The sequence below is a fragment of the Dendrobates tinctorius genome, unplaced genomic scaffold (genome assembly GCF_039654945.1).
Source record: "Dendrobates tinctorius isolate UK_male_01 unplaced genomic scaffold, ASM3965494v1 ptg000378l, whole genome shotgun sequence".
NCBI classification, from domain to species: domain Eukaryota; kingdom Metazoa; phylum Chordata; class Amphibia; order Anura; family Dendrobatidae; genus Dendrobates; species Dendrobates tinctorius.
In genome coordinates, this window is record NW_027362044.1 from 653,624 (window position 1) to 673,020 (window position 19,397).

Here is a 19,397-nt window from a genome sequence, read left to right on the forward strand (position 1 = left end):
ATTTTTGGACCATTTTGGAGTCATTAATAAAATGATCCAGGCTAAGAGGCCATCCTCTTCCAGGGTCTATTATCAAGCCTGGAAGGCCTACTTTGGCTGGTGTGTGTCTAATCACATCACACCTATGCTCTGTTCCCTGCCATCTGTCCTAGCTTTTCTCCAGGCAGGGTTAGGCTAGTTTCACACTAGCGTATCTACACGCAGCGCACAGAGCCGCTAAGCCCTGCCCCCTCCGGTCATCTCCCTACTATCGCACGCGGCTGCATGCGATCTGCGCACCTTATCTTTAGTATAGGGTGCGCAGACAGTGCGCTGGCCGTGCGCTAGTAGGATTTTGCGTGCGCTGTGCACTTTTGAAGGTGCGCCAAAAGCAGCATGTTGCATTTTGGTGCTCTCGGCGCACCTTCAAAAGTGCGCAGCGCACGCAAAAATCCTAGCGCACGGCCAGCGCACAGTCTGAGCACCCAATGCTAAAGATAGGGTGCGCAGATCGCATGCAGCCTTGTGCGATAGTAGGGAGATGACCGGAGGGGGCGCGGCAAGGGGTGGGGTTTCGGCGCCGTGCGCTGCGTGTAGATACGCTAGTGTGAAACTAGCCTTAGATGGCGGTCTGGCCCTAAGTTCCTTGAAAGGCCAGGTATCTGCTCTCTCTATTATTTATCAAAGAGATTTGGCCTCCCGCTTACAAGTTAGGACCTTTCTGCACATACGGCCCCTCCTTACAGATCCCCTGTGACTCCAGGGGATCTTAACTTGGTCCTGGAAGCCTTGACAGGTTAACTCTTCGAACCCCTCCAGGAAGCTCCCATGTCTTTGTTGTCCTGGAAGGTGGTATTTCTCGTAGCCATCACCTCTATTAGGCAGGTTTCAGAATTAGCGGCATTGTCCTGTCGCCCTCCATTCCTAATTATGCACCAGGACAGGGTTGTTTCGCGGCCTCCTCCTAACTTTCTTCCCAAGGTGATATCGGCCTTCCACCTGAACGAGGATATAATCCTTCCGTCATTTTGTCCCACCCCAACCCATCCTCTTGAGCGTTCTTTGAATAAGCTAGACCTGGTCAGGGCGATAAGGGTCTATCTGGCCAGGACTGCTCCCTTCAGGAAGGCGGACTCGCTCTTTGTTATCCCCAATGGGGTGAGAAGAGGCCTGCCTGGCCTCTAAAGCAACAATTGCCCGCTGGATCAGAATGGCAATTCTGGAAGCCTACCGGGTGAAGGACAGGGTGTCCCCTGCTGGGGGTCAAGGCACATTCAACCGGGCGGTGGGCGCCGCCTGGGCGGTACACAACAGGGCATCAGCCATGCAGTTGTGTAATGCTGCCACATGGTCATCCGTGCATACCTTTTCAGGGTTCTATAAGGTCTATACCTATGCTTCAGCGGACATCAGCCTAGGCAGAAGAATCTTGCAGACGGCAGTGGTGAGTTCTCCGACCTGAAGGAAGTTTCTGTCTTCTCCCTCCCCAGGGACTGCTTTTGAACGTCCCACGGTTTCTGTGTCCCCCAATCAGACGAAACAGAAAACAGGATTTTGGTTGCTTACCGTAAAATCTGTTTCTCAGAGTCTTCATTGGGGGACACAGCGCCCTCCCATGATTTTGTTACTTGTAATGAATATATGATGACTTGCATGATAATGTCTCCTCCTACTGCTTTTTCACTAACTGATTGTCCTACAGCCTGTCGGAGGGGTGTATACTGCAGAGGCGGAGTTAACATTTTTTTCATGCATAGTGTCAACCTCCTAGTGACAGCAGCACACACCCACGGTTTCTGTGTCCCCCAATGAAGACTCTGAGAAACAGATTTTACGGTAAGCAACCAAAATCCTGTTTTACCCCTTACATAAAATATACAAAGTGTAGTGAACATGCTCTGTGCAGGAAGGTGTGCTGTCCCTGTCACTTGGTTCCTAGGCAGAGAGCGTAGTGGCCATGCTCTGTGACCTTTGCAGAGATTACACTGCAGGGAATAAAGCTGAGCTCTCGTAGATAGTGTGGTCACAGACCATCTGGGGTGGTAGAGCTATATGGTGACCACAGATTATTTGCAATGCAGAGGGACACATAGGATGGACTATTAATATTGTTTTTGTCTCTTAGGCAGCCCATGTTATCCTGCTCAGGTTTATGGTAGAGATCGACGGTTTTGGAGGAAGTATCTCCATCTGGATTTTAACAAAGTCATGCAGTTGTGTAAAGAGGAGATTCTCAGACTGAAGTAACTGCTGTGGCGGCTGATCGGATCTGTCCGGGTCAATGGCGGATCACACTTGCACGAGGCAGTGGAGCTCTGGGACTGTGTACAGTTTTATAATAACCTGTGAAAACTTTATATTTATTTCTGTTTCTAATAAATTGGGAAACCGCTGACTTCTCTCCACTTTCTCAGTAACACTTTAATCCTCCATAAGTAAGTTTTCTTTGGGGTACTGATCTATGGGCTCTTGCCACCATCTGGTCCGGTATCTACAGTGGCTTGCAAAAGTATTCCTCCCATTCCACTTGACATTTTATGTGTTTTGCTACTTGACAATCAGGAATTTCAGGTTTGTTTGTTTTGTTTTTTTGAGGGTTTGCATCATTTCATATTAAAGTACATGCCTATAATTATGAACATTTGGGTTTCTTTTTATTGTGAAGCAAAGAACAAATAGGACTAAATAACTGAAAACTTCAGTGTGCATAACTATTCAACCCCCTAAAGTCAGTATTTTGTAGAGCCTCCTTTTGCAGCAATTATAGCTGTAAGTCACCTTGGATAAATCTGAGCTTTCCACATCTTGCCACTGAGATTTTTTCCCTTTCCTAAAGGCAAAACTGCTCCACATACTTCATATTAGATGTTTCTTCTGGTGAACAGCAACCTTTAAGCTGGACCACGGATTCTCCAATGGATTAATGTCTGGACTGTGCTTCTGACACTCCAGAACATTTACACTTTTCCCCTTACACCACTCGAGTGTTTTAGCAGTACAGTCATGGCCAAAAGTTTAGAGAATGACACAAATATTAATTTTTACAAAGTCTACTGCTTCATTTTTTCTAATGGCAATTTGCATATACTCCAGAATGTTATAAAGAGTGATCAGCTTAACAGCAATTACTTTCAAAGTCAATATTTGCCTAGCAAATTAACTTTATCCCCCAAAACACATTTCAACATCCATGCAGTCCTGCCTTAAAAGGACCAGCTAACATCGTTTCAGTGATTGATCTCCAGCCCTGTCCTCATCAACACCCACACCTGTGTTAATGGAGCAATCTGTCATGATTAAGTAAGGCCGGTTTCACATTAGCGCATTTTATGCGCGCGCACGGCCGGGGGTAGCTCCGCCCCCGAGCCGGCTCTCTGCCCGGCGTGCCCGCCCCTTGCCTGTAGCGCCGCCTCCTAGCGGACAGCGGCGCCTGCGATCGGCGCACCCTATCTTTAGCATAGGGTGCGCAGGTCGTGCGCTAGTTGCGCTTTGACCTGCGCTGCGCACTTATGACGGTGCGCCGTGCGCGCCAAAATCCGAAAAGTTCGATTTTGGTGCGCACGGCGCACCGTCATAAGTGCGCAGCGCAGGTCAAAGCGCAACTAGCGCACGACCTGCGCACGATCGGCGCATCCTATGCTAAAGATAGGGTGCGCCGATCGCAGGCGCCGCTGTCCGCTAGGAGGCGGCGCTACAGGCAAGGGGCGGGCACGCCGGGCAGAGAGCCGGATCGGGGGCGGAGCTACCCCCGGCCGTGCGCGCGCTGAAAATGCGCTAATGTGAAACCGGCCTTAGAATGACACCACTGGACACTTTAAAAGGAGGCTGGTGCTTGGCATCAGTTTCTCTTCTGTTAACCATGGTTATCTCTAAAGAAACATGTGCAGTCATCATTGCACTGCACAAAAATGGCCTAACAGGGAAGAGTATCGCAGCTAGAAAGATTGCACCTCAGTCAACAATCTATCACATCATCAAGAACTTCAAGGAGAGAGGTTCCCTTGTTGCCAAAAAGGCTCCAGGGCGCCCAAGAAAGACCAGCAAGCGCCAGGACCGTCTCTTAAAAGTGTTTCAGCTGCAGGATCGGGCTACCAGCAGTGCAGAGCTTGCTCAGGAATGGCAGCGGTGTGAGTGCATCTGCATGCACTGTGAGGCGGAGACTCTTGGAGCAAGGCCTGGTCTCAAGGAGGGCAGCAATGAAGCCACTTCTCTCCAGAAAAAACATCATGGACAGACTGATATTCTGCAAGAGGTACAGGGAGTGGACTGCTGAGGACTGGGGTAAAGTCATTTTCTCTGATGAATCCCCTTTTCGATTGTTTGGGACATCTGGAAAATGGCTTATTCGGAGAAGACCAGGTGAGCGCTACCACCAGTCTTGTCTCCTGCCAACTGTCAAGCATCCTGAAACCATTCATGTGTGGGGTTGCTTCTCAGCCAAGGGAATGGGCTCTCAGTCTTGCCTAAAAACACAGCCATGAATAAAGAATGGTACCAGAATGTCCTCCAAGAGCAACTTCTCCCAACTGTCCAAGAGCAGTTTGGCGATCAACAATGCCTTTTTCAACATGATGGAGCACCTTGCCATAAAGCAAAGGTGATAAATAAATGGCTCAGGGAACAAAACAGAGATTTTGGGACCATGGCCTGGAAACTCCCCAGATCTTAATCCCATTGAGAACTTGTGGTCAATCATCCAGAGACTGGTGGACAAACAAAAACCTTCAAATTCAGACAAAATAAAAGCAGTCCATTCTTGCAAAATCAATGCTATCAGTCCGGATTTGATCCAGAAGTTGATTGAGAGCATGCCAGGGAGAATTGCTGAGGTCCTGAAGAAGAAGGGTCAACACTGCAAATATTGACTTGCTGCATTAACTCATTCTAGTTGTCAATATAACCTTTTGTTACTCATAGTATGATTGCAATTATATTTCTGTATGTGATAAAAGCATCTGACAAACACACATAAAAACCAGAGGGCAGCAGATCATGTGAAAATATAATATTTGTGTCATTCTCTAAACTTTTGGCCATGACTATGCTTTGGGTCAATATCTTGTTGCAAGGTGCAGCTCTGTCCTTGTCTCAAATTACTGACAAACTGGTTTTTCTCAAAAATATCTTTTGTTTTCGCACCATCCATCTTCCTCAACTCTGACCATTTTTCCTGTTCCTGCTGCTGAAAAACATCTCCACAGAATGATGTGGTCACCACTATCTTGGTGAGAGGAACTGAGTTGATTTTGGTCTCTGTTGACGGATCGCACAGGGGAAGGGGGTGTCTTTGGTACACTAATAGATCACAGACTGAACATGAGTCAACAGTGTGATGCAGCAGCAAAAAAAGGCAAATGCAATTCTAGGATGTATTAACAGAAGCATACAGTCTAGATCATGTGCAGTCATTATTGCCCTCTACTTCTCTTTGGTAAGACCTCATCTGGAATACTGTGGCCAGTTTTGGGCACCACATTTTAAAAAAGACATCAACAAACTGGAGCAAGTTCAGAGAAGAGTGACCAGAATGGTGACCGGTCTGCAAACCATGTCCTATGAAGAGCGGTTACAGGATTTGGGAATGTTTAGCTTGCAAAAAAGAAGATTGAGACTTAATAGCTGTCTACAACTATCTCAAAGGCTGTCACATTGTAGAAGGATCATCTTTATTCTCATTTGCACAAGGAAAGACTAGAAGCAATGGGATGAAACTGAATGGGAGGAGACAGATTAGATATTAGAAAAAACTTTTTGACAAGGTGATCAATGAGTGGAACAGGCTGCCCTGAGAGGTGGTGAGTTCTCCTTCCATGGAAGTCTTCACATAGAGGCTGGACAGACATCTTCTGGGATGATTTAGTAAATCCTGCTTTGAGCAGGGGGTTGGACCAGATGACCCAGGAGGTCCCTTCCAACTCTATAGACCATTCTATAATTCTATGACTTCGCTCACCTTGGCGGAGTGGAGAGAAGAACCTAGCAGGGTCGGCTCTCTGGCACCACCACTTGCCCCAGGTCAGTCAGGGAACTGCAGAGTGTGATTGTCCTGATATATTGGTGGCAAGCGGAATGCTGTCCCTGACAAATTTGTGATCTGTAATGATAGTCCCTGTCAAATTTGGTCACTTTCATCTGCAGCACCGAGCTTCTTTGGCCAACCACTACTGCTACGGTTCTCAATGCCCATTTCTTCTTTAAAATGGTTTGAACAGCACATCTTGAAACTTCATTCTGCTTTTAAATCTTTGGTAGAGACGTTGCTGTAACAGTAAGGCCACGTGCACACGTTGAGCATTTGTTTTTTTTTTTAAGGAAGGCCACGTGCACATGTGGAGCATTTGGTCAGTATTTTACTTCAGTATTTGTAAGCTTAAACCAGGAGTGGTTGAAAAATGGAGACGTGGTGATGTGTTTCCATTATACTTTTCCTCCAGCTGCTCCAGCTCCTGGCTTTGGCCTACAAATACTGATGTAAAAACTCACCAAAACTCATGAGTGCATGTGGCCTTAAACTAACATAGCCTAATGCTGTGCTCAGTCTAGCTGTGATGTGGTGTGAAACGGTCTTTCACAATCTCACCTTTTGTAGTGGATTTACACCTACACAATGGTTTCTGTTCCACCAAATGACTGTTTTTTTACCCTACTAATGAAAATGATCATACACCTGACTATAAACTTACAAGGGCACTTCTATACACATTAGGCCACGGTCATATGTTCAGTATTCGATCAGTATTTCTAAGCAAAAACCAAGAGTGGGTGATACAGAATGTGGTGAAGTGTTTCTACAATGCTCAAAAAAATAAAGGTAACACTAAAATACCACATCTTAGATATCGCTGAATGAAATATTCCAGTTGCAAATTTTTATTGTTCTGAACATATTCCACTATGCAGTTATCAATGAAAATCAAAATGAATATCCCATGGAGGTCTGGGTTTGGAATGATACTCAAAATCAAAGTGGAAAATCAAATTACAGGCTGATCCAACTTCAGTGGAAATGCCTCATGACAAGGAAATGATGCTCAGTACTCTGTATGGCCTCCCTACAACATCTGGGCATGCTCCTGATGAGGCGGTGGATGGTCTCCTGAGGGATCTCCTCCCAGACCTGGACTAAAGCATCCCGCCAACTCCTGGACAGTCTGTGGTGCAATGTGATGTTGGATGGAGCAAGACATGATGTCCCAGATGTGCTCAATTGGATTCAGGTCTGGGGAATGGGCAGGCTAGTCCATAGCTTCAATGCTTTCATCTTGCAGGAACTGCTGACACACTCCAGCCACATGAGGTCTGGCGTTGTCCTGCATTAGGAGGAACCCAGGGCCACTTGCACCAGCATATGGTCTCACAATGGGTCTGAGGATCTCATCTCGGTACCTAATGGCAGTCAGGCTACCTCTGGTGAGCACATGGAGGGCTGTGCGGCCGTCCAAAGAAATGCCACCCCACACCATTACTGACCCACTGCCAAACTGGTCATGCTGAAGGATGTTGCAGGCAGATCGCTCTCCAAGGCATCTCCAGACTGTCACATGTGCACAGTGTGAACCTGTCATCTGTGAAGAACACAGGGCGCCAGTGGCAAATTTGCCAATCCAGGTGTTCTGTGGCAAATGCCAAGCGTCCTGCACAGTGTTGGGCTGTGAGCACAACCCCCATCTGTGGACGTCGGGCACTCAGACCATCTTCATGGAGTCTGTTTCTAACGGTTTGTGCAGACACATGCACATTTGTGGCCTGCTGGATGTCATTTTGAAGAGCTCTGGCAGTGCTCCTTCTGTTCCTCCTTGCACAAAGGCGGAGGTAGTGGTCCTGCTGGGTTGTTGCCCTCCTACGTCCCCCTCCACGTCTCCTAGGAGCGCCTCTGGACACTACGCTGACCGACACAGCAAACCTTGCCACAGCTCGCATTGATGTGCCATTCTGGATGAGCTGCACTACCTGAGCCACTTGTGTGTTGGTTGTAGAGTCCGTCTCATGCTACCACGAGTGTGAAAGCACAATCAACATTCAAAAGTGACCAAAACATCAGCCAGAAAGTATTAGTACTGAGATGTGGTCCCCACCTGCAGAACCACTCCTTTATTGAGGGTGTCTTGATAATTGCCAATAATTTCCATCTGTTATCTATTCCATTTGCACAACAGCATGTGAAATTGATTGTCAATTAGTGTTGCTTCCTAAGTGGACAGTTTGATTTCACAGAAGTTTGATTTACTTAGAGTTATAACAACAGAATATAAGTGTTCCCTTTATTTTTTTAAGAAGTGTACATTCCTCTGATTGTTCTATTCCTGATTTTGGCTTACAAACACCGATGTAAATACTGACCAAATACTGAAAGTGTGAGCATGGTGTAATGTGTGTGGATGTGCCCTTCAACTAGATTTAGAAATTAACATTCCATTCAGCACAAACTGATGTGACCACAGCATTTATTACAGAATATTAGTCTTCTACAGCAGCCCGTCCATGACACTAGTGACTATCTAATTCCTTTCTCTTATCTAGGAATCACAAGACTCTATGACACTTTCAATCTTTTCTTTTGCAGCGTAATGAGTCTTTTGATGAGTGACAAGTCTGGATAGGTCAGGAAACTCTTTCTGACACTGAGGGCACAAATATTTCTGTTCATGGGGCTGAAGTCTATGATGCCGATGGCCTCTCTGATGTCTGAAGAGATTAGAGCTCTGCGTGAAATCTTTCCCACACTCACACACATAGGGCCTCTCGCGAGTATGGACTCTATGGTGCATTATCAGGTGAGATCTACAGTTAAAGCTCTTTTCACATCGCAGACACTGAAACGGCTTCTTTGGTGAAGTGCTAGTTTCATATGTGCCCCAGTATGATTTGGAGATTATCAAAGAGTGTGGGCTTTTTAAATTCTGATCACCGTTTGCAGAGGCTTGGTTAGACATGTAGACATGGTCCTTTGTCACATCACATTGCTTTCTGATTTTGTGTGTTCCCATTCCATTTGATGACCTTGGAGACTTTCCATGTTTTCTGCACATGACCTGGAGTACTTGCTCCCCACAGGAAGGCTTCGAAATGGCATCCATATTGTCAGCATTGCTTTGTGGTTGGACGATAGTGGGAGATGGTTCCTGCTTGATCTGAATAATGGATAGGTTTTGTACTGAAACAGAAAAAAATCATAAAAATAAAAAAGTGACATTCTACTTTAAAACAAAACAATATGTAGATTCAATGTTTTAAGCTAAAGGTCAGGAGTGAACTTCTTGGCCTCCATTACTTTTGTATCACCTTCCCTTAAGCCTGGAAAATTAAAGCATGAGAAACAAGAAACCAAATGATAACTACTGTCATGTCCCACGTTTACATTTTAAAAATTGATGTCTGTTCTACATGGCTTATCACTCGCTTTGTACTGATGACACCACAAGGGGTTAATCAATATATTCAAAAATAAAGAGGTTAATATCTACTATTACAAAAGTCTAAAGTCTTTTGTGTGAGAGGCTGAATGCTGTCGTGCTCTATAAGAAACAGCACCTTTTGTCCGTAGCTTGGTCCCGATATTGCAGCTTTGTCGCATTAAACTGAATATCAAACACAACATAGGACACTGACTGACTGATGGAAAAAAACATATTTCCCTTTCATCTGCAGAGGTTAAACCATGAAGACTCCACTTGTGATATTAGAACAATACAATGGACAAACTACAGAATATGGAGCAGTTCACATAAGAAACACATCTATCATAATCCCACTGTAAATGACAAAGTTTTCCTTCTAGCACAAGAGTTGAATCAGCTGCTCCTAGACAACCTCAGTTTATTTAATCTCAGAACATTTGAAATATTTTTGTTGGACTTAAAAAAGTGAAAAAATATAATGCTTCAATGGTCAATTAACTCTTAACTCTCATAGCCTTTAACAATTCTGGATAGAACATTGGCTTCAAATGTGTGGATTTTTCAGCTCTTACTCAAGCCTTGACAATTTTGCAAACTCTCCGCAATAGAGACCATGATTGATCTCCAACATGAGGTCGAGGAGTTCACACGGAAGCTCTATCTAATTCAATGACAATATAAAGTTCCCGTGATTAGTTTTTGATGCAGCATCTTACATTTTCAGCAATCTAGATGGAATTTATAGAAATCTCATGCTCACTGTGCTTTATTTTTATGCAGCTTAAACTGACCGGTGCAAGTTTCAAATCCGCAATGTCAGTTTTTCTTGTAACGACGCTGAGTTTTATATGCAAATTTTCCCTAGAATTGCATTAGATGTGAAAAATAAAACAGGTAAAAAATACACATGCATTTTAGTGAATTTCTGTTGTAATTAGCACATGATTGTATTAGTAATGATTAAACCAAATACCAGGGATAAAAAACAAAGCAACTTTATTTAAAAACATGAGCAAAAAGAGACAACATCATCAAAAATGTATGTTAAAAAACACAAGAGACTTTAACATTTACCTAATAGATGTAGAAAATCTGCAACAACAAAAACTCACTAAATCCTCATTCTGGAAACAGACTAAAAGCAGTTATTCAGTTTGAATCCTTTGTTGGATGCATATATATTAGCTCTGACTAACTATCCCACTTGTTATATATTTAGTCTTTTTATGTGAACTTATCTGACAAGTGTGCAGTTCACACAGATACACTTGCCATAATACCCAGAGAAGTAGGATCTTTCTCCTGCATGAGTGTTTTGATCAGGACTAGCGTCTTTGATCATCTATTCCAAATCAGAATGTGTTGAGCAGCTGTTGCTAATTTATAACTAACCAGCTCCCACAATCCCTTTCTCCTAGTCCTGTAGTGTGGTGTATAAGTTTAGATTCATTGTAAATGGAAAAAGCATGTGAGGGGTCGCACGCATTCAGTAAAGCATTGCATTAGCTAAGCATCAAACAAAAGCAGTTATTCTATGGCAGTTAGTCAGGCCCGGAGTCAAGTAACCCACACTTTGCATTTCCTTTTATCCATGTGCTTTATTTCTATCCTCCTGTGTTCCCTTGCCATCCACACTCACCACCCCATCCATCACGACTTATACACATCAGCCCCTCTATACTTTCCTCTCCCATGTACAGCTCCCATGCACTTCTCACCTTCCTGAAAAACCTCAGCCCATCTTGCCCATACACATTGCACAGAAAAACTTCTTACAATTCCAATAACTACTTGCTCTTTATCTTCCTACTCCTACTGATTTCGGGGGACATCTCCCCCAACCTCAACCCCTGCTCCACCTCATATCGAAACCATACTAGTCTTATTAATATTATTTGCAATCCCTCATCTCCCTCTTTCAATTGTGCCCTCTGGAATCCAAGGTCTGTAACAAGCTTCCTTTCCTGCACAATTACTTTCTGAACAACTCAAACTGTTGGACCTCACTGAAACCTGGATCCAGGACTCTGACACTGTCTCAGCTGCTGCCATTTCCCATGGTGGCTTACAATTCTCCCATTCCCCAAGACCCACAAACAGACTTGGTGGTGGAGTCGGCATACTCCTGTACTCACAATGCACTTTCCGGGTCATCCCCCAAGTTCCATTACTCTCATTCCCTTTTTTGAGGTCCACAACATCAGGCTTTTCCATCCCAGCTCCCTCAGTGTAGCGGTCATATACCGGCCCCCAGGCTCACCCACCCACTTCCTTGACCATTTCTCAGCCTGGCTGCCACACTTCATGTCCTCAGAACTCCCAACCCTTATCCTGGGAGCCTTCTACATCCCCATTAACAGCCCCACTTCCACATCTGCATCCCAGCTTCCATCACTAACCACTCGACTGCTCACAGCTCTCAAACTCTGAGACACAAAAAGACGGTAACACCCTTGACCTGGTCTTTGTCTGGCTCTGTTCAATCTCCTACCTTAACTCACCACTTCCTCTCTGACCACAACATTCTCTCCTTCATGCTCACAAATACTCGCCCACCCGAGCACACTCCTACCTACCACACATTCAGAAACTTACAAGCCATTAACCCGCAGACACTTGCAGACTCCCTACACTCATCACTGTCCCCAATCTCCTCTTTTTCCTGTCCTGATCTGGCTGTAGATCACTACAATGACACACAGAAGCACCCTTGACCAAGTAGCGCCCCTCACCCTCAGAACCTCCAAACAGTAAAACAGCTCTGGCTCACATCGCAAACGCAACTTCTCCAGCGATGCTCTAGGAGTGCTGAACGCTTATGGAGGAAAACCTGCACACCTGAAAACTTCATCCACTTCAAATTTATGTTAAGAACCTATAACTGCCTTTCACCTCACCAAACAGACCTACTTCACCACCCTGATCTCTTCACTATCCAACAACCCCAAGAAACTGACACCTTTCACTCCCTTCCTCAGGCCAAAAGCACAAGCCCCTATCACAGACATTTGTGCTGATGACCTGGCCTCCCACTTTATGGAGAAAATAGACAATATCCGCCAGGAAATCCGCTCCCAACCACTTAGTGCTGTGACTCCCATCCCTCCCTGCATTTCCCCTGGCTCACTCTCCACATTTGATCCCATCACAGAAGTAGTCTCCAGACTACTCTCTTCTTGTCCGACTACATGCACTACCAACCCCATTCCCTCACGTCTCCTCCAGTCGTCACAACTCATCTAACTACAATATTTAATCTCTCACTCTCCTTGGGCATTTTCCCATCCTCCTTCAAACACTATCGTTACTCCATTATTAAAGAAACTCACTCTCGACCCATCCTGCAAAACCAACTACAGACCAGTCTCCAATCTCCCCTTCATCTCGAAAAACTCTTGGAGCGCCAAGTCTACTCCCGCCTTACCCGTAACCTCTTCACTCACTCCTAGACCCTTCAGTCTGGCTTCCGCCCCCTACATTCGACTGAAACTGCACTCATCAAAGTTACCAATGATCTTCTGACAGCAAAATGTAACAATGAACACTATCTGTTCATTCTTCTCGACCTTTCTGCAGCTTTCGACACAGTTGACCACCCTCTCCTACTCTCTAGGCTCCAGTCACTAGGCATTAAGACCACTGCTCTCTCCTGGTTCTCTTCCTATCTTTCTGACCGCTCCTTCAGTGTTTTATTCGCTGCCTCCACTTCATCTCTTCCTCTCACTGTTGGGGTACCTCAGGGCTCAGTCCTTGGCCCCCTTCTCTCTCTACACGGCCCCAACTGGACAGACTATCAGCAGATTTGGCTTTCAGTACCATCTTTACACTGATGACAAACAACTATACACATCATCCCCTGACCTTACCCCCGCTGTACTACAGAACGCCAGTGACTGTCTGCAGTCTCCAACATCATGTCCGCTCGCTATCTGAAACTCAACCTCTCCAAAACTGAACTTCTGCTCCCGCTATCTACTAACCTCCCCAAATCTGACATTTCCCTTTCCATGAGTTGCCTAACCCTAACCCCCTGGCAGAGGCGCGCTTGCCTGGGTATTATGTTTGGCACAAATCTGTCCACATCCCATATACAATCTCTTGCCGCTTACATCTAAAGAACATCTCTAGAGTTCATCCTTTTCTCACCATGGAAACAAAAACCCTTACTGTCACCTTGATCCACTCCCGCCTGGACTCCTGCAATGCTCTATTAATTGACCTCCCCGTTACTCGACTTTCCCCTCTCCAGTCCATACTTAATGCAGCAGCAAGGGTCATCCATCTGGCTAATCGGTACTCGGACGCGTCCGCTCTTCGCCAATCGTTACATTGGCTGTCCATTTATTATAGGATCCAATTCAAAGTACTTGTTTTCACCCACAAAGCTCTCCACAGTGCAGCAGCCCCCTACATCTCCCTCATTTCTATCGGCCTAACTGACCGATGCGCTCTGCAAACGACTTTCGATTAACCTCCGCACTAATCCATACCTCCCATTCCCGACTCCAAGACTTCTCCCGCGCTGCACCAATCCTCTGGAATGCTCTACCCCTATAAATTAGGACTATCCACAATTTGCATAGTTTTAGGCGCTCCCTCAAAACACATTTGTTCAGAGTGGCCTAGCACGTTCAATAATCAGTCATTTTATGTGTAACTGTGCAAGTGTAGCCCATTCACTATCCCCATCTATTCCCCACTCTCTCAAGATGGCTGGACCATCATTATAAATACACACCTGTACTTTGTATCTCCACCTCATTGTAGATTGTAAGCTCTCACAAGCAGGGTTGTCTAATTTTGCTTTAATTATTGTATTGTTAACGTTGTTACTTATGACTTGTGTTTTTAACCCCTTCCTTACCGATGATGGAATAGTACGTCATCGGTAAGGATCTCCTGCTTTGAGGTGGGCTCCGGCGGTGAGCCCACCTCAAAGCCGTGACATGTCAGCTGTTATAAACAGCTGACATGTGCCCGCAATAGGTGCGAGCGGAATCGCCATCCTCCCACGCCTATTAACTAGTTAAATCCCGCTGTCAAAGCTGACAGCGGGCATTTAGATAGCATTTCCGGCCGCCGTGCCGGAAGTGAGCTCATTGCCGACCCCCGTCACGTGATCGGGGGTCGGCGACATGTTGCCCTGACAACCAGAGGTCTCAGAGACCTCTATAGTTGTTGCAGGCATATCGCACTGCAGTAAATCTGCTACATATGGGCAATCTGCTCATCGCCCATATGTAGCAGCCCATCGAGTTGTGCATGCTTCAAGCCTCCTATGGAGGCTATTGAAGCATGCCAAAAGTAAAAAAAAAAAAAAAAAATATTAAAAAAGTTCAAATCACCCCCCTTTCGCCCCAATCAAAATAAAATTAAAAAAAAAAAATAAAAAATCACACACACATATTGGGTATCGCCGCATTCAGAATCACCCCATCAAAAAAAAAGCATTAACCTGATCGCTAAAAGGCGTAGCGAGAAAAAAATTCAAAATGCCAGAATTACGTTTTTTGGTCGCCGCGACATTGCATTAAAATGCAATAACGGGCAATTAAAAGAACACATTTGCAGAAAAGTGGTATCATTAAAAACGTCAGCTCGGCACGCAAAAAATAAGCCTTCATCCAACCCCAGATCACAAAAATGGAGACGCTACGGGTCTCAGAAAATTGCGCAATTTTTTTCATTATTTTTTTTTAAGCAAACTTTGGAATTTTTTTCACCACTTAGATAAAAGAGGACATAGACATGTTTGGTGTCTATGAACTCATAATGACCTGAAGAATCATAATGGCAGGGCAGTGTTAGCATTTAGTGAACTTAGTAAAAAGGACAAAACAAAAAACAAGTGTGGGATTGCACTTTTTTGCAATTTCATCGCACTTCGAATTTTTTTTCCGTTTTCGAGTACACAACATGGTAAAGCCAATGGTGTCATTTAAAAGTACAACTTGTCCAGCAAAAAATAAGCCCTCACATGGCCATATTGACGGAAATATAAAAAAAAGTTATGGCTCTGGAAAGAAGGGGAGCAAAAAACGAAAAAAGCTCCGGGAGTTAAGGGGTTAAACTGTAAAGCGCTGCAGAATATGTTGGCGCTATATAAATAAAGATTATTATTATTTGGTGAACGAGAAGCCAAGAACTTCTCCCACAGTCAGTATAATCATAAGGCCTCCCAACTTCAAGGATTATCAGTAGTGGCATCAATTTCCACAGACCCACTCAGTAGTTAGATAAATCATTTCCACTGAACCTCATAGAATCATAAGACAACAGACAAAAATAATTACAGTAAAACATACAATATTTTGCACAGGGATACAATAGATTTATTCACACTCCACTCTTATGTAGTTGAAGTCATAAGGATTTCAAGGACCAGGTAAAGCATGTCAGCACTCAAACATGGTGGCGCCACAAAGTGTCTGAAGCTGAAATGCGGCATGGTGGGTTTAGTATTAATAGGACAAACAAAATTCAGAGCAAAGGATCACAGTTCAGCGAATGTTTATTCTCCACATTTACAGCAAAGTTCAGGGCATTTTCTGTAATTTGAACTTTCCAGATCCTTCTCTTGAGCTTGAGAAGAATTTCTGTTTTGCTGACTCATACATTTGGGATATACGGTAGGTTACTGGAATATGTACAATGCCTACAAGTAGTATTCAACCCCCTGCAGATTTAGCAGGTTTACACATTCGGAATTAACTTGGCATTGTGACATTTGGACTGTAGATCAGCCTGGAAGTGTGAAATGCACTGCAGCAAAAAAGAATGTTATTTCTTTGTTTAATTTTTTTTTAAATTGTTAAAAGTTTATTCAGAGGGTCATTTATTATTCAACCCCTCAAACCACCAGGATTCTGTTTGGTTCCCCTAAAGTATTAAGAAGTATTTCAGGCACAAAGAACAATGAGCTTCACATGTTTGGATTAATTATCTCTTTTTCCAGCCTTTTCTGACTATTTAAGACCCTCCCCAAACTTGTGAACAGCACTCATACATGGTCAACATGGGAAAGACAAAGGAGCATTCCAAGGCCATCAGAGACAAGATCGTGGAGGGTCACAAGGCTGGCAAGGGGTACAAAACCCTTTCCAAGGAGTTGGGCCTACCTGTCTCCACTGTTGGGAGCATCATCCAGAAGTGGAAGGCTTATGGAACTACTGTTAGCCTTCCACGGCCTGGACAGCCTTTGAAAGTTTCCTCCCGTGCCGAGGCCAGGCTTGTCCGAAGAGTCAAGGCTAACCCAAGGACAACAAGGAAGGAGCTCCGGGAAGATCTCATGGCAGTGGGGACATTGGTTTCAGTCAATACCATAAGTAACGTACTCCACCGCAATGGTCTCCGTTCCAGACGAGCCCGTAATGTACCTTTACTTTCAAAGCGTCATGTCAAGGCTCGTCTACAGTTTGCTCATGATCACTTGGAGGACTCTGAGACAGACTGGTTCAAGGTTCTCTGGTCTGATGAGACCAAGATCGAGATCTTTGGTGCCAACCACACACGTGACGTTTGGAGACTGGATGGCACTGCATACGACCCCAAGAATACCATCCCTACAGTCAAGCATGGTGGTGGCAGCATCATGCTGTGGGGCTGTTTCTCAGCCAAGGGGCCTGGCCATCTGGTCCGCATCCATGGGAAGATGGATAGCACGGCCTACCTGGAGATTTTGGCCAAGAACCTCCGCTCCTCCATCAAGGATCTTAAGATGGGTCGTCATTTCATCTTCCAACAAGACAACGACCCAAAGCACACAGCCAAGAAAACCAAGGCCTGGTTCAAGAGGGAAAAAATCAAGGTGTTGCAGTGGCCTAGTCAGTCTCCTGACCTTAACCCAATTGAAAACTTGTGGAATGAGCTCAAGATTAAAGTCCACATGAGACACCCAAAGAACCTAGATAACTTGGAGAAGATCTGCATGGAGGAGCGGGCCAAGATAACTCCAGAGACCTGTGCCGGCCTGATCAGGTCTTATAAAAGACGATTATTAGCTGTAATTGCAAACAAGGGTTATTCCACAAAATATTAAACCTAGGGGTTGAATAATAATTGACCCACACTTTTATGTTTAAAATTTATTAAAATTTAACTGAGCAACATAACTTTTTGGTTTGTAAGATTTATGCATCTGTTAATAAATCCTGCTCTTGTGTGAAGTTTGAAGGCTCTAACTTATTTGCATCTTATCAAACCTGCTAAATCTGCAGGGGGTTGAATACTACTTGTAGGCACTGTAAATATGAGCTATGAAGCCTACACCAAAAAGGTAGCACAAGCAATGTGTACAGGATAAAACCGTAATTGGGCCAGTGCAAGAATGTCAAAGTACACCAACATTCTGATAACACTTTGTGCTCATTTAGTTTGAAGTTCATGTAGACATCTGCAAACAGGAAGTTTCAAGCTTCCAGAAAAAAAATAAAGAACTGTGTCCATCAGGTACAACCAAAAACAGAATCCTTAACTCCCCACTACAGGATAACTCAGAAGAACAGATTTTAGTAAAACCATATAACATACAAATCTGATAACAAAATACAGAGAAGTTATCTTGTTTTCAAAATTTTGAAACAAAACACAGAAAATATTTCCTAGCTGCAATGACTTCTATTATCACTTAAAGGACATTCACATTTTATATATAATTTCATGCTTTAATCAATGTCATCAGTACATTCTTTACTGGGCTAATATTTAAGTTGTGGTGGTCATTAGCAGAGGGCTGCACACTTTTCAGCTGTGTGGGCACTCACTGGCTTCTCCGACATGAAGTCTACGATGTCTGAGTAAAGAGGAGTTGACTTTGAAGCTTTTTCCACAACGATTACAAGTGTAAGGCCTTTCTTCAGTGTGCGTCTTCTGATGGATGTACAGATACGAGCTCTGACTAAAACTCTTACCACATTTGCTACATACAAATGGCTTTTCCCCCATGTGAACTCTCTGATGTCTGACAAGCGTGGAGTTCACACGGAAACACTTGCCACAATATCCACAGGCGTAGGGTCTTTCTCCTGTATGGGTTCTTTGGTGAATAAGAAGGTAAGAACTCTGAGTGAATGTTTTCCCACAGTCAGTACAAACATAAGGCCTCTCCCCTCTATGGGCTCTCTGATGTCTAAACAGGCTAGAACTCTGAGTAAAGGTCTTTCCACACTCACACACATAAGGTCTCTCTCGAGTATGCACTCGTTGATGCATAATAAGGTGGGATCGGCAGTGGAAGCTTTTCTCACATCTCACACATTGGAAATGCTTATGTGTTGGACGGTTCTTCACAGATTTCCTGAGCAGGATTTTCACTTGTTCACTGAAGTTCTCAATCCTTATATTATGTTTAGTATTGATGCTACCATGGGCCATGTGGAAAGTCCGGTTATCAAGTCCACGTGCATCTTCTTGTTTGACTGTCTGCTGTCCACACAGAATCTCAGCAGAGTCCACAGCCCTACTTTGTGTTTGAAGGTCAGGGAGGTAACCTTCCTGCTTGATATGAATAATGGGTATGTTTTCTACTGAAATACAGAAAAAAATGAAAAATAAAAAAACTGAAGTTCCCCTAATTCACAATAATATAAGGTGTAACATATAGGAGCAGCATTGGTCAATTGGACAAGAGATGGGAATCAGCAACTATCACCCTGTGTATTAAAATAAGAGGCAACTGCTGGAAATTTGTGGGTATTATCTAAACTAAAACTGCTCAATGTGTTTGTACTTGCTAAGCATAGGACACAAAGAAAATAACGAGGGTACTATAAAGCACTTATTAGGAAAAGCGGTTCTGAATATCTGAGGATTCAAGCAGTAAGTGTTGTTTCAATGGATGCGGATCCTTGGGGTTTAGACAACAGAAAACATATAGCAGCTTTGCTCACCGTAGTCATTTCTTCCTAATCTGAAAAATGGATAGAAAAACCCCTCAAAAATCTGAGTCCAGAATGTCTGTATTTTGTACCCTCCCTCCAGACTGATGTGTTTTAGAGAAAGCATGTCTTTTTGGCTGCAGGA

The 19,397-nt window shown here is 44.2% G+C and overlaps 2 protein-coding genes across 13 annotated transcripts in view; one reads left to right on the forward strand and one right to left on the reverse strand.

Moving 5' to 3' along the window:
- Window positions 1-2,374, forward strand: part of RECQL4 (RecQ like helicase 4) — a 268,983-nt gene extending 266,609 nt beyond the window's left edge. For all 5 annotated transcript variants that reach the window (XM_073563098.1, XM_073563093.1, XM_073563095.1 and 2 more), the window contains one exon: window positions 2,105-2,374. In XM_073563098.1, coding sequence (XP_073419199.1) covers window positions 2,105-2,226 — 122 coding nt within the window. In that variant the 3' untranslated portion in view covers window positions 2,227-2,374. The remainder of the gene's footprint in view (window positions 1-2,104) is intronic.
- A 6,032-nt stretch (window positions 2,375-8,406) lies between these two features.
- The window catches only part of LOC141075898 (uncharacterized), an 87,126-nt gene continuing 76,135 nt past the window's right edge, over window positions 8,407-19,397 (reverse strand). For 4 of the 8 annotated variants that reach the window (XM_073563101.1, XM_073563104.1, XM_073563099.1 and 1 more), the window contains one exon: window positions 10,357-18,901. In XM_073563101.1, coding sequence (XP_073419202.1) covers window positions 18,120-18,901 — 782 coding nt within the window. In that variant the 3' untranslated portion in view covers window positions 10,357-18,119. Of the gene's footprint in view, window positions 9,134-10,356; window positions 18,902-19,397 lie in introns of those variants that run through there. The other 4 variants (XM_073563106.1, XM_073563105.1, XM_073563100.1 and 1 more) reach the window with 2 other exon arrangements.